This window comes from Rhipicephalus sanguineus, chromosome 3 (assembly GCF_013339695.2).
Source record: "Rhipicephalus sanguineus isolate Rsan-2018 chromosome 3, BIME_Rsan_1.4, whole genome shotgun sequence".
Lineage (NCBI taxonomy): Eukaryota > Metazoa > Arthropoda > Arachnida > Ixodida > Ixodidae > Rhipicephalus > Rhipicephalus sanguineus.
Window position 1 is genome coordinate 48,705,852 of NC_051178.1, and position 14,823 is coordinate 48,720,674.

A 14,823-nucleotide genomic window follows, 5' to 3' on the forward strand; every position below is an offset into this window, starting at 1 on the left:
GCAGCCTTCTAAACGTGTAAAAAGAAACATTACACCATCTCTCGCTAAAGGGGACCATGAGGCGATGCGAAGCCGAAGCACTTGCACGATCGCGTTCCGTTGGCGTTCGTTGGGCATGTTACCGACCTCGGGCATGCTACCGACCTCGCGTCGTGGAACGCGAAGAGGAACGCTACGCGCGTCGTGTCTTCACTCTAGCCTGCTCGTTAATTCTCACAGGGCGAGCGGGGAACGCGGTCGACAGGCGCGCGCGAGGGGGGCAGCATGGGAGAGGAGAGAGAGGGGAGGGGACGCGCATGCGCTGGCGCTCATTGCAGCGTTTCGCAGGAGAGCATTTCGGCATGTCGAGCCCGCGTTTCAGATGAGTGGAGAGGGGGACGGGGAAAGGTGATATGGGAGGGGAGAGGGGAGAGGGGCAGCGGAGAGGGTTTGCGCATGCGCAGTAAGGGTGGTCACGTCGCACACCACCACCACCGGTTTGAACTCCGCTATAAGATGCTTCGCATCTAAAAAAAACTTGGCTTTGTCGTCGAGGACGCGACGACAAGCGTCGCGTCCTCGCAACGCATTTCTTTTTGCTGGTGACGTGTACCCACTCTGTTGCCTTCTGGCGCAGGTGCTGTTTAAGTACGGGGTCAGCGGAGTCTTCAAGGCGACGCTTTACAGCTTCACGATCATCGCCCATGCTTACGGCACTCTCCCGCTATCTGCGTTGTCGCAACACCCTCATTTTTCTAGAGGGTGTTGGTACTCGCAACAGGTTGTCGCCGCGGCTCCCTCGATCTCGGTCACAACGCCCTGGTGAGGCTCTGCTGTGTCCTCTAGGTAGCGTCTCTCGCACTGTGAGAGTCCGCGCCTCCCGTCGTGGTAACTATAGGCGTGCGCACGGGGGGCGGACCCCCCTAGTGACCTAAGAGGGGGGCGCAAAATCTGCCTCATACATTGACCCCCCTAGTCACCTAGGGGGGGGGGGGTCTATGATGGTAACTATGATGGTAACTACAGGCGTCGGTTCTTCTAAGCTGCCCTTCGCTTCGGTCAGTGTTCCGGTGCTTTCACTGTCTGACGCACTGTGCGTTCCTGCAGACGCCGTCACTTTCTCTGCGACTTCATCGTCCATTAAAAGTTCTCTATTTTCACAGGCAATGCCTCCGCCAGTGATGCGAGCATACGATCTAGGGTTACATCACTCCGCCTGTTCATGCCCGAAGGCTCTGCATACGCCGCAGCGTGGCACTCTGCAGTCACGGCGAATGTGTCCTGTTGTATAGCATCTTAGGCAGATGGGCGCATGACCAGGGGCAACAACTTGAACCGTCCCTCCCCCCATGCGCATCTGATGGGGGATGCGCTCAAGGCTCACGCCGTCTCGTATGGCGAGACGCACGACCTTGCTCGTAGAGTCAGCAGATTCAAAGCCAGCAGCTTTCCATTTGTCATTGCTCACTTCCTTGACCTCTCCAAATTCCGAAAACATACGGCGTATGGTGTCGTTGGTGCCGTTGAAAGACAGCAAGTGAACCTTGCGACACCCTTCTTACTTTTCGGGGTCAATTACCAAACACGAACGATCCTTAACACTGAGGTGTCCTGCACGAAGTAGTCTTCTTGGCTTCTTCAGTGTGGAAGTTTACTAGCAAGACATGTGACATCTGGTAAGCGCCAATTCGGCTCACCTGCTGTATCACATCAGCGTCACTCAAAGACTTGCGAAAATCGTTGATACTGTAAAGGCCGTCCTGCAATGTCACAGTGCAGGACGACAGAGCTCTAAAGGTAGCGCCTCGGCGCGTGCTGAAAAAAGCAGCAAGGTGTAAAAATTTTTAAGAACCGGAACCGGACTGGCATAAGTTGGAAAAACTGATGCACATACCTAAGTTTTGATTGCCTCTCTTGAAAGCCTATGATTAGCTGGTATGTATGAGTCTAATGTATCTGTTTGAATTGAATAAAGATAGTAAATAAAATAACAATAATAAAATGGCCGCGTGGCGCAGTGGTTAGAGCGTCCGTCATCTATCCTCGCGTACGAGAGGTCATGGGTTCGACTCCCGTTTGTGGTACATGTTTATAATTATAGTGTACTAGAATAATTTATTCTAGTACATTATATTTATAATTTTTTTCTTTGCCATCTGATCGTATGCATTTTGCTGACGTATTTCCGTGACAGAAAATGTCATGAAAGTCTTGGATGACCTCGGCATAAAACACTATCGTGCTAAATTCCTACGACAGTAAGGCTCCTGTCGTTTTCGCATACGACCTCATTTCAAGGCGGAAATACTTTGCCGCAGCTGAAATGACACTCTATCGATTAATTAACCAGAACTCGTTAACTAAATTTTTATTTCCTTGAGGGCAGTTATTTAGGTTAAGCAGTTGTAGTGCATGACAATTTATGGCACATCCTTTTTTTTAATCATAAAAGTTGCAAAGTTGCAGGTAATTGGATATATTCATCATTGAAATTTAAGGGCGATATCGAAAATTATCGCGCACGAAACGCGGCCACTCCACTACGTCAGACCGGAACTACCCGTAACAAGGAAGTGACAAAATTTGAATGAAGGCGCGTTGTGGCCGTATCTTTTCTTGAAAAGCGGCAAGTCATCTCAATAGCGTCAAGTCATCTCAATCACCTTACCTTTGCTTGTGGTGTTTGGTGGGGCGTTTCTTTCGATCTGTGCGAAAGAAAGCCGTTACATCAACCTTTTCTTTCTCAGTGAGGCGTAAAACTCGGGGGCAGCCACTGCAGCGCTTCTTCTTACAGACAGGCGAATTATTTTAAATGCGAAGCATTTCTTGGCGAACTCCTGCGACTTTGAGCGTATCTATCTATCTATCTATCTATCTATCTATCTATCTATCTATCTATCTATCTATCTATCTATCTATCTATCTATCTATCTATCTATCTATCTATCTATCTATCTAGCCACCTACGAGTTTGTGGTCTCTTTGCCGTTTAGTTAATGGGATGTATACCAAAATTGGTATGACATAACATAACCGTATTACGAACAAAAAATGACAGGTCACAACATGAAAATCATGACATGCATGTCATCAACAGCATGATTTTCATGCCACGGTCTTGGGGCTCTTGCGGCCGTTACGTTATTTGATATATACCAAAATTTGTATGGCGTGACAAGAGTGTATGGCAAACATAAGTGACAGGTCTTAAAGTGCAAATCATGAAGCGCATGTCATGTATAGCACGATTTAGATTACATGGTCTCGGGACGCTCGCGGCCGTTTAAATGAAAGGATACATACCAATACTGGTATGATGAGACATTTCTGTATGACAAACATAACTGACACATGGTAACATGAAAATCATCACATGCATGTCATGTACGACATGGTTTACATGCCACGCTCATGGTGCCCTCGTGGCCATTTCGCTCGATTGATATACACCAAAATTCGCATTGCGCGACGAGGCTGTGTGATGAACGTTAATGAGAGGTGGAAACTTGAAAATCATGACATGCAAGTCATGTACGACATCATTTACATGCCAGGCTCATCGTGCACTCGCGGCCGTTTCGCTCGCTTACTATACACCAAAACTGGTATTGCGCGACGAGACTGTGTGATGAACGTAAATCAGAGGTAGTAACGGGAAAATCATGACATGCAGGTCATGTACGACATGATGTGATTTACATGCCACGCTCATTCTCCGATCGCTGCCGTTTCGCTCGCTTGATATACACCAAAGCTGGTATTGCGCGACGTGACTGTATGGCAAACATAAATGACAGGTGGTAACTTGAAAATCATGATATGCATGTAATTTACGGCATGATTTACATGCCACTGTCATTGTCCGATCGCTGCGGTTTCGCTCTCTTGATATGCACCAAAATTGGTATTGCGCGACGTGACTGTATGATAAACGTAACTGACAGGTGGCAACATGAAAATCATGACACGCATGTCATGCATGACATGATTTACATGCCACCCTCATGGTGCCCTCGCGGCCGTTTGGATAGCTTGATATAGACCAATATTAGTATTCCGCGACGTGACTGTATGACGAACGTAACTGACAGGTGGCAACATGAAAATCATGACACGCATGTCATGCACGACATGATATACATGCCACCCTCATGGTGCCCTCGCGGCCGTTTGGATAGCTTGATGTAGACCAATATTAGTATTCCGCGACGTGACTGTTATGACGAACATAAATGACAGGTGGTTACATGAAGATCACGATATGCATGTCATGTATGTCATGAGTTAAACGCCACATTCATGATGCGCTTACGGCTGTTTTGCTGGCTTGACATACAAGGTTGGTATTGCGCGACGTGACTCTATGACGAACGTAAATGAGCGGTGGTAACATGCAAATTATGACATGCGTGTCATGTACGGCATGACATACATGTCATGATTTGCATGTCATGCCATACCAAAACTAGTATGGCATGACATGAGTGCGTGATGAACATAAATGACAGGTGATACATTGCATATTCTAGAATATACGTTTCATTAGCATATGGTATATGCCGGATTGAACATGCATGCATGCATGGCAAACATGTGATATATAGTGAACTGGATGCCATGGCAGACTTCACTTGCCTCAAAGACAAACAAGGCGATGTATCAGCTCTTTGTCGGCTGCTTCGCATTACATCAATTCCTACACTGCGTGAGATCTGCCGTATTTTTTTAACACGGAAGTGTTTTATGCCGAAGTCCACCAAGACTTCAATGACGTATTTCCCTCACGGATATGACGTTGTAGAATGTACACTAACAGATGAAAAAAATGTGGTTGATCCCTCTGATATCGGAATCGGTATAGAACACGAAAGTGAAACAGTTGGCACATAAGCGGAAGTCTCGGAAAGACTCGCGACCGGGATACATTGTCCGGAGACTGCATTGCACGCGCCGGCGCATCGAGCAAATCACAGGTGAACCACAAGCGTTCGCAAACCGTGCAGGCGAAACCGAACGGGTTGTCACTGAATCGTTTGGTGAACTCGCGGTCCGCTGCAGCGAAGGGTGCATGATTTGCGGGCCGTGGACCATCCTGTGGGTGTGCTGGGCATCCTGCGTCGTATTGTCGAGCGGCGTCCCGCTGGCGGGTCGCTTCGGCGAAGGTACGATCATCTCGGTCTTGGTTCGGTGTGTGTCGCGATGCGGTCAACTTCAGAAAAGCGAGAGGCAGAGTTCTCAACTTGAGCCGTGAACGCGCGAAGGCCTCCCGCTCCCCCCTGGCGTGTCCATGACTGCACCAAACTCACTTGCGCGACGTTAGCTCGCCGACGTCGTTGTCTTTCGACGGCGCTTAATGCCGCAGTTCTCGTAGTCGGTGCCATCCACTGATCTCCACTAGGTGCCATCACACTCGTATCAGTAGACAGTGGAGACAGTTGGTGCATATGAAAGCTGCACTACTTTGCACACGCTAGCACAACGCGAAAGACGAAGCACGTAACTGACACACTAATACAACGCCAGACAGAGCACGCAACTGAATCGTCACCGAGTCAAATCAGCGCGTATAGCGCGTCGCAGTGGCAGCCTCCGCGATCAACTTCAGGAACATTTTCAGAGCGAATTGCGGAGGCCACGCTCCGCTGTGCTGAGTAGGGCGAACGCCACCTAGGTGGCGTTGGTAGTGCTTCTTGATGCCAGAGTCCCTTCGAATGCTGGCATCGAGGCGTGGAAGTGCTGAGACCACCGAAGCGTTCACTGTCGGTGCGCGTTAGTGTCATAATGCAGTACTTCTCTTTTCTGCTCGTAGGCGGCGGCACCGCCCCGAGCAAGAGCGCAGGTACACGGAGGAGTGTTAGATATATAAGGCGCGTCTGTGTGGCTCTCTGCAAATGCGTTTGTGGCGCAATGGGTTGAACGCTCGGCGATCTATCGTCGCGGACCGAGAAGTCGTGGGTTCGATTCCCATGTTTGGAGAACTTTTTCTTCTGGTTTTTTTTCTTTGTATTATGTTCGTGTACATATTAAGAACGTCATATCCGTGACGGAAATACGTCAGTGAAGTCTTGGTGGACCCCGGCATAAAACACTTTCGTGTTAAAAGAAAGCTAGAAGAAAAAACTCCGTCACCGGGATTCCAACCCACGACCCCGCACTGCGCAGCGCGCGGCGCGAAGTGACTCGGCCGCAAAGCCGAAGTTCTTTAGCGTGCTAACGGCGAGCTATTTATATACACCATTTACCGCTTGGCGGTACGCAGAGCTCGGAAGCACTTGTTTTCTTCATCACAGCGAGACGGCGCGAAGGCCGCGAAAAGCACGCTATAAAGGTCGTCGCCCCGCTCGTTGCGATGCGCGCGCGCCCCCACCTGTACTTAGCCCTACATGGCGTTGTCGCCCGTGCGCGCGATCTTATCTCGTTGGCGGCGGTAAGTGCGTCTTGTGCTTTCAACCGCAAGTTTACGTTGAAGTTACAGAGTGCACGAAGGTCACTTCGCTCGCTGCAGCAGCCGCGTTTGCTAAAGGAGCGCGCTGCTCAAACAAAAAGAGGTAACAACTGTGACAGTTGTTAGTTCTCGCTCGTCCTGTGTGTGTTATTTTCGTGCGCTATTGGGGCTTGAGCAGCACGCTGCAAGTTCCGAGCTGCTTGTTGCTATCCCATTCATTGCTTCGCCGTTGCGGCGAAACAATGCACAATAAACGCTCAACTACCTCTGTGAAGGCGCGTTTCGCCTTCGTGTTGCACCGATTCCTATGAAGGAGGGATCAGAATTTTTTTCTCTCCTGTTTATAGTTTAAGAAAGAAAGAGATAAGCATCACACATCGCTCCCAAAGAATAGGCTGTCTACTTATGCATTTCAGAATGCTTGCCAATTTTCCTGACCAGATCCTGCTTCGGCTCGCCTTGATTCGAATTTCGTCACTTTCTTGTCACGTTTAGTTCCGGTCTTGCCTAACAGAGAGGCGGCTTTTCTGCGCGCCGGGAGCGATAAATACCGATATCGCCCATAAAGTTCTATGATAAATATCTCCAATTACGTAGAACTCTTGTGATTTCTAAAAAATCGTATGTCATATATTGTCATACAATACAACTTTATAACATAATCAACTGCCCTAAAGTCAATTAGAACGTTAAATAGTGAGTTTAGTTATTAGTCACAACAGTGTCATTACAGCTGCGGCCAAGTATTCCCGCCTCGACGTAGAGTTCGTGGGCGAAAGCGACGGGAGCCTTACTGTCATAGAAATTTAACTGTGGCGCAGTTTAACCTGTCGCCGTCTCACGTGTTGCGTTGGCGTCACGCAGGTCCCACGTTGATAGACATAAGCCAAGCAGGCTGCACGTTTGGAACGCCAGAGCGCGCATGCCCGTGGATGCTAGCGTCGCCGAAGTGCTAATTCGCCGGTCCGAGCCAGCGAAGCGACAGCAAACGCCAGCGTTGCGAGTGAGACACAGCTCTACAGATGAAAGAAGCGAAGGCGAAACGCCCGCGCCTGGAGTTGACGCACCGCGCTCGGAGCAGAAAACGTAAGAAAAACAGTAGAAAGGAGGCCGTAGAAATAAAATAGATAATCGCCAAAGAAAATAGATAATCTCAAGAAAAAAACAAGCGGACACTTTCTTCTTTAGAGTTGAAGAAAAACCGTGACACGACTGTCATTAATAACACGTGGCGCGTTAATTCAAGAGATCAATGCCCAAATCCGGGCCCGTATTCACAAAGGTGTCTAACGCTAAAAATTTCCGCAATATTTCAGCCAATCACGATGCGGGACATATCATTAGCGAAGCCGGCTAGCCTGCTGGGAACAAGCACTTACGAAAGATAACTTTTGGGAATTCGGTGCCTGATATTTTAATATCACCAGGTAACCTCGTATTAAAATTTTGTTATTCCGTGAGTCGTTCTGCGCGTGAATTGATGGCGGCAGTTACACTTTCCTGTGAAATTATGCACTTACGTCAATTTCTTATCTTACTTTCCAAGTTTCATGACCTAGACGCATCATGATATCGATTCTACGCCCCACAATTGCAAGACAAGTGTACAGCATAGTTTATTGAGCTTGTATCAACTACAGATTTGTGATTACCGGTCTTTCTTTAAGAAGAGTGAGAGAGCGCCCGTCGTCTAGTCAGTTATCGGACGATAGCTGCAATGTGCCATTGTTGATACGATATCGATAGCTATCTTAATACCGCATGAACGCACATACATAAAACTATACATGAACTGCACCCAACTGGCTGATCATGGCAATGGCGCATTGTACATGTGCAGCTTAAACTCCGTAAAACGAACTTCACGAACAATTTGATTCTGCTTATCAAATAAGGCTACAATGCCTAAATATTATTATAAGAATGGTAAAAAGTAATGGACTTAATTATAAACACTGCAATATACTTAGAGGTCGCCTCGTAGACGAAGGAAAACAGTATGTACAATGAACGCATTGAATATTAGAAGTATAATAAAAATGGAAGCGAAATCTAAAATGATTCAAATAATAGAGGGAGCATAGAAAAATATAAACTCCTGGTAGCACATATTATTGCTGCAATGTTGTAACGACATTGATAATGTTGTCCTATGTTAAGCAACATTGGGCACCTTCAGGCGATGTTGACGTAACGTTAAAGTAGCGATTTTGCTGGAATATGACAACCAAATACTAAACCAACGTTGCACGACTGTAATGGGGTTTTGTGTACACAATACATGGTTATCGGTAATGTCTTAGGTTTCATATCTTTTCATCAATAGAATATACCAAATTATCAAAAAATTTTGTAAGCAGGTAGTCAGTCAAAACAGTTGTTGCAGCACAAACATGCGGAGATAAAGAGGTCAAATGGTCACTCCAGCATAGCGACAGCGTTTAGATCCCCAAATGACTGATGGCGCGCACCCCTCATCGCATTACTACCGGAGAATTTGCCAGCTGTGGAACCAAGGCTGCTTTGCGGATGTATCACTGCGCGAAGTATGCCGGCTTCGGTTGCTTGAGCGCGCGCTTTTTCTTGAGGCGTGCATTCGAAACTTACGAAGAAAAATTAGATGAAGCGCAATATCTTCCAAAGCCTCACCAGTTTTGGTCCCACGGGGCGCGATGAGAAAGCCGGGGCAAGCGTTTTCAGTTTCCATTACCAAGTTGGCACGCGGAGCTCCGTTTGGGCTCTAACGGCCAATAGTTTAGTTTTCTCCTTGGCGCTGGAAGTTGCAGTGGAGCTTCTTCGCGGCTGTGTTTTCGCCTGTCTTTGGTGCAGCATCGTGTGGAGCACCCATGAATAGAGTACTTTCATGCGAGGCACTTCTATTGTTGAACGCGAATCGGAAGGTGAAGCCATGCAAGCAACGAAACGAGCGGGAAAATCGCCCGCAGTTCGAGAGCTTGTGTTGCGATGTGCTGAGTGCTCGCGCTGTTTGATAGATGTTGAAAATGAAACGATCAAGACTGAACAGAGCGCTCAGTTCTTTGATCGCCAAATAGGGTCATTCCACGCCAAACATTCCAGCCATTTTGGCGACCATCTCAAGTGTGATCGAAAAAAATTGTGCTGATTTCTTGCATGGAAAACTGTAAATTGCTAGCATATTTCGGAGAAAAAAATTTTTTTGATCACGTGGGAGCTTTCCGAATTCCGCTCAATGTCGTCTGAGTGACGTTTGTTAAAAAATTATCTTTGAGAGTATCATTTTTGTTTCAATGCCAAATTTGGTTTACACATTAAGCAAAAGCGTCTGCGTAATATGTTGGAGTCTCAATTATATTACTGCAATTTTGCTGCCATATGCACCCCCGCACGTTTTGTCAAAATGTTCTGAACATGTACAGAAGTAGGTTTTGACTTTCGCATTTTCCTTCGTAAACTGTACGCCCGAGAATCATAAAGCCTAATATGTGGGCTCAAGTGTTGAGATAGTGGCTCATCAAGGGATGTATAGCATTGGTTCGCATGAAGCAAATAATCCGATGGGTACGTTTATATGGCTGCTATACCTTATTATTATTTTTATGCCACATTCAGTTTGATATTCGGCATAGGTTACGATGAGGCAAAGTGCAAAGGAAGTTACTCAAAGGCGTCTAAAGGCAATGCATCGTTTTCAAATTCATGGCTAAATCAAAGAGAAAGCGCAAAAATTCCTAGCATCAGCAAGTAATTAGCAATTACTTGCTCATTACTTGCTGATGCTAGGAATTTTTCTGCTTTTGTTTTATGAGCAGAGTAAACAATTCGAAACTATCCACGTCAGCATTACTGCTGCCACATCTCTCTTGCAGTATGGATACATCTGCATAGACTATGCTAGTCAGATGACATCTGAAAGTAAGGCTAACTCATCGACGTAGAAGCATGCTATAACCTTCTTAGAACTAAACGTGAGTTTCACGCCCGTTCAGAGAAATTTAACCTGTGCCTAATTTGTCTGTTTTTTTTTTGTGGTTGCTTTAAAGTGTTTTCTGTAATAAAGTTGAACTTTCTTTGTGCTGCATCCGTTTGCATGTGTGACCACCAGCTCTGTGCAGTGAGAAAAGGCTATCAGTCATATCAGCTGGAGAATCAAGCGTTAGCTATTTTTGCAGTTGCCCATTGGTCAATCAGAGATGCAAAAGCACAGATGAGTCCATCTGTCTTACTGGAACAATGCCTGTGTTCGAATTAGGGAGAATAAAAGTACTAAGACTGGTATAAGGTGCAACTCAAAGCGTTTGCTATTTGCGAAATGTGCAAGGCAGAAGCTTGTGGTTGCCCACTATAGCCAACTACCAAGATGAAATACAGTAGTGCATGCACAGACGTCAAATTCCTGAACACATATGAACATTCACACATGTAGACAATATTGCCCAATTGATGAAAATATGTGGCTCACTGCCTCCTCAACTTTGCAACATTGTTCCAACGTGATTCCAGGAGTACATTAACATTCAGCCAATGCTAGAATATAATATAACAGCACATAGTGTACTACTGGGGATGCTTCATTTTACCTCTCGTTGTGTTCACATGAAAGGTTTTCTAAGATTACCTTATTAAGTACAGTGAATTCTTATGCACCATGAACGAAAGTACAGGCTTTCCTCAAGGTGAAACCCAAGAAATATCGCAGCATGAACATCAATAACAAAGAGTAAGAATGTTTTCTCTGAAGAAGTCTGCTCGCACTTGGCAGAAGATGGCAAACTATTGCGTATGGCTAAGAGCCGCGACCTGCTTGTAGCCTCGTTTGCTATAACTTCTACTGATGCCTAAACGTTCATGGCGCGGACGTGAAATGCATTTCACGTTCCGCGCACGTTTTCCGTGGTAGAGGATTTCAGTCGAAACACCACACGACCCTGCAGTTTTGCAAGCTGTGGAAGCCAAGCGCTAAGTGATAAACAACAACAGCCTGGATTGCGAGCTACGCGTACGCAACAAATTCCGAGACGTGGTTGTCGGGAGTATAAAAGCTAGCTGCGGTAGGTTACTTCCTACCAGAAGACACCTGCCATCGCCACAGAGTCGTTTGCTCTAAGAGGACGTCGCTTGTCAGCGGTGGAAGCTTCCTAAACATCGCGATGATTTCTGCGGTGAGGCTTCGTATGGCGCTCATGTACCGCGACAGTATGAACTGATAGCTTGGATGCTTTTTCGTTATATTGCTGAAGTGTGTGAGCTTACAAGATTATGCAGGTAACGTATTTTCATCCAGTGGGCATGGTGGTAACGGACCATATATAGCGACGATAGCAGCGACGCTCAGGGAAATAGTATAATCTGCAGTACTAGTTAATGACACCAACGTCACGATCACGCTAGTCAAGCAGTACTAATTTAACCAAATGGAATTGCCATTTTTCTCCGTGTCTTATCTAATATAATTAGTAGTAGTAATAATAATAATAATAATAACAATTTATGGGGTTTTACGTGCCAAAACCACGATATGAGTATGAGCTACGCCTTAATGAGGGACTCCGAATTAACCTTGACAATATAGTTTGCTTTATACTTCACCTTCATCTAAGTACGCGAGTGTTCTTGCATTTCACCCCCATGCAGTCACTTATATATGCGCGCTGGTATGTTTAGCAAGTTTATCATTGCATAGTTAGACGTTAATGGGCAATCCAGACGCGCAGAACACGCAGATATCACAGCGCCATGTGCTATTATACATTGATTCATACGGGAAAGTTCCGCCTCGTACATCTGCAATGTTTCCATTTTCATTCCTCTATAACAAAACAAGGCTCTAACTGGTCGTATGTAATATCTTTTCGTAGAATGCGTTCACATGAGCAGATTTCCACACCTGCGTCTCTCAGTTTTTGCGGACAATGTCGACCATTGTGCACGTGCAGCATATCGTTCCAGATGCCGCTGTTTTCGCGGGCCAGTGAATGTTCATATGTGGTTAACCTTGCCATGTGGATTTAGAAGAATACGTGTATTTCCGACAATTATACGAGAAGTAGCTCTCAAATTGTTCATGCCTCGCATTGAACGTTAAAGTGATGTGTGCTACTTCTAAAGCTCACGCGGCTTTGTTCGAAGGAAAAGTATAGATTTGCGCTCACATTTGTCTGCAACAATGATGTATTTGTTTCTGTCACACAACAGGTGCCAGTTCTACTTCTCTGTCTCTTCGGTGGGGCGTACGCGCAACACCGTAACCAGCTGACCCAAGCACCACAACGAGGCGTCAACTACGCCGGCTACCCAGCCGCTGCTGCCCCTTACGCTGGACAATACGACGCTTATGCCTCTGTGAGTGTAAAGTTCGCTTTCCTTGTGATCACAACGCACAAACCTTTTGGGTAACGGTGTTTCCTCTCTTGAACACATTGACAGCACTGACCAGTGAACACTAACTCTAAGGCTCGCGAGACCTACCCGGATAAACATGGCACCTTAATGTGGTCAAGGTGGTACATCCTTGATGTAGTAGGCAACACTAACGAGAAAAAAATGGGAAGAATTTGCCTGCTTCTTGCTCTTCTTCTAAATAATTGTTGGGCTGTGCTCAATACATAAGATTAATGTTTTAGCGCAAATACTGTTGTTTTATTAGGGCATGCGTATAAGAGTGCGACTTTAGTGAAATCAAAAATAATGTGAATCGCAGAAACTCCTCCTTGCAAGTACTATTGACCAATAATTGAAGTAAATTGTGTGGCTTAGCGCCAGTGCATTTTGGTACCATTGTAAACCCACGATTCTGAAATCATACGTTTCAACGGCGACTTCTCCAATATGGCTTTTAATGCGCCGAAATAACGAATTCCTTAGCTTAGCGTTTAAAGTGCGGCGAAACTGCGATGCACACCATGGTGATATTGAAACTTCAGAAAATGTTTATTATTATTTTCTGCGCATGAATCGCCTCTATTTCGTCACATGAAGGCAGGTGTAACATTATTTTGCGTCCTAATGTGCGACATCATCGGAGCTGTTATCTTGTGTTCTCTAGCTTTTTCAGAATCCGACACCGTATGGTCCTGGCTACGGTGCGGTAAGCCAGTACAACAATCAGCTGTTCAGCACTGGGCAGGGTGGCTCTAGCATTTTCACGGCCGGTCTGTACGGGTACCCGGACGCCACCGGTCTCTACCGCCAGATGAACTACCCCGACGCCATGCAAGTCTTTCGGGCCCCCTTGGGAAACGTTGGTGCCAACGAGCAGCGCACCGCTCCGGGTATTAGCAATACTCCGGCCTTCAACACGGCACTGACAATCCAACCTCTTCGGCCAGGATCTCCCCAAGAGGCGGCAGCTGCAGCCTACGGTCCAAGGGCTGCGGCACCTAACGCCGGAGGTTACGGTGCTTACGACCGGACAACAGCAGACCCGTACGCACTCGCTGCTCGCGCTTTCGAGTACGCTCAGTACGGACGTTTTGGCTATGGGTCGAGCGAGGCGGCTCCCAGTAGTCCCTCCAACAGCAATTTCTCTCCGTATGGTCCTGCCGGTTACGCAGCTGGTTACATCCCCGGTGTTAATGCAGCAGCGGCCGGGTACGGAAGCCCGCGTCCCGCCCAACAGAGCTACCAGCGTCTTTAGGAAGCGTGAAAGACAGCTGACAGCAGAACGCGAAGCAAGTAGCACGATAAGTGTGGAAAGTTCACAATGAGAACCCATACTGTATCTTGAACATACTACTTCAAGGAGAAAATAAAGACATGACTGTTACAGATGGCTGTTCAATGTACAACTATGATTACGGTTTTCGTAATGTTTCTGCTGAGAAAAATCAGGTTCACAGCCCACGAGCCAGGGGACAGGGTGTTGTCATAATCATCTCGTTACCAGTGACGTAGCCGGGGGGTGGCACACAGGACACGTGCCCCCTTCCCCCCACCTTTGAAATGTTTTTCTTCCATGAGATACAGACCACAAACTGACACTCGATAGCACTTGCCTGCCGGGCCCCCACTTCAAATCAAGAACCTGCCCCCCCCCCCTCCCTAAACTAATTTCTACCTACGCCCCTGCTCGTTATCAATCGAACATCCTGCAATATAGACTGCTTCTTATCTGATGTGCGATTAACTTGCTATGTGTATTAATACTAGTCAACCAAAAGCCATGACAAATATTTCGAAATCAGCGAGGACGGTGTTTCGAAGCGATACCTGTCGCCACTTCTAGATTTTTATGTTTCTGGGCCACGGTGCTGTGACTGCAAAATATGAACAAGCTCATCATAAAGGCCTGTGGACGCAGGTTGCCGCTGTCTTTCGAAGTTGCAGCCAATATGCGGTAATTCTTTGGGCTCCACATGTCAACAATAAAATTGCGAAGAAAACGTAAAAAAAGAAAAGCTTTGATCACCAGATGTGCAACG

The 14,823-nt window shown here is 46.6% G+C and overlaps 1 protein-coding gene across 1 annotated transcript; it reads left to right on the top strand.

Moving 5' to 3' along the window:
- The first annotated feature begins 12,504 nt into the window (after window positions 1-12,504).
- Window positions 12,505-14,156, top strand: LOC119384911 (spidroin-2). The gene is made up of 2 exons (XM_037652545.2): window positions 12,505-12,745; window positions 13,449-14,156. Exon 2 carries the CDS (start codon window positions 13,596-13,598, stop codon window positions 14,037-14,039), a length of 444 nt encoding a protein of 147 aa, XP_037508473.1. The 5' UTR covers window positions 12,505-12,745; window positions 13,449-13,595; the 3' UTR covers window positions 14,040-14,156.
- The last annotated feature ends 667 nt before the right edge of the window (window positions 14,157-14,823 follow it).

Coding starts and splice junctions, on each gene's coding strand:
- LOC119384911 (XM_037652545.2), top strand. CDS start 13,596: ATGAACTACCCCGACGCCATGCAAGTCTTTCGGGCCCCCTTGGGAAAC.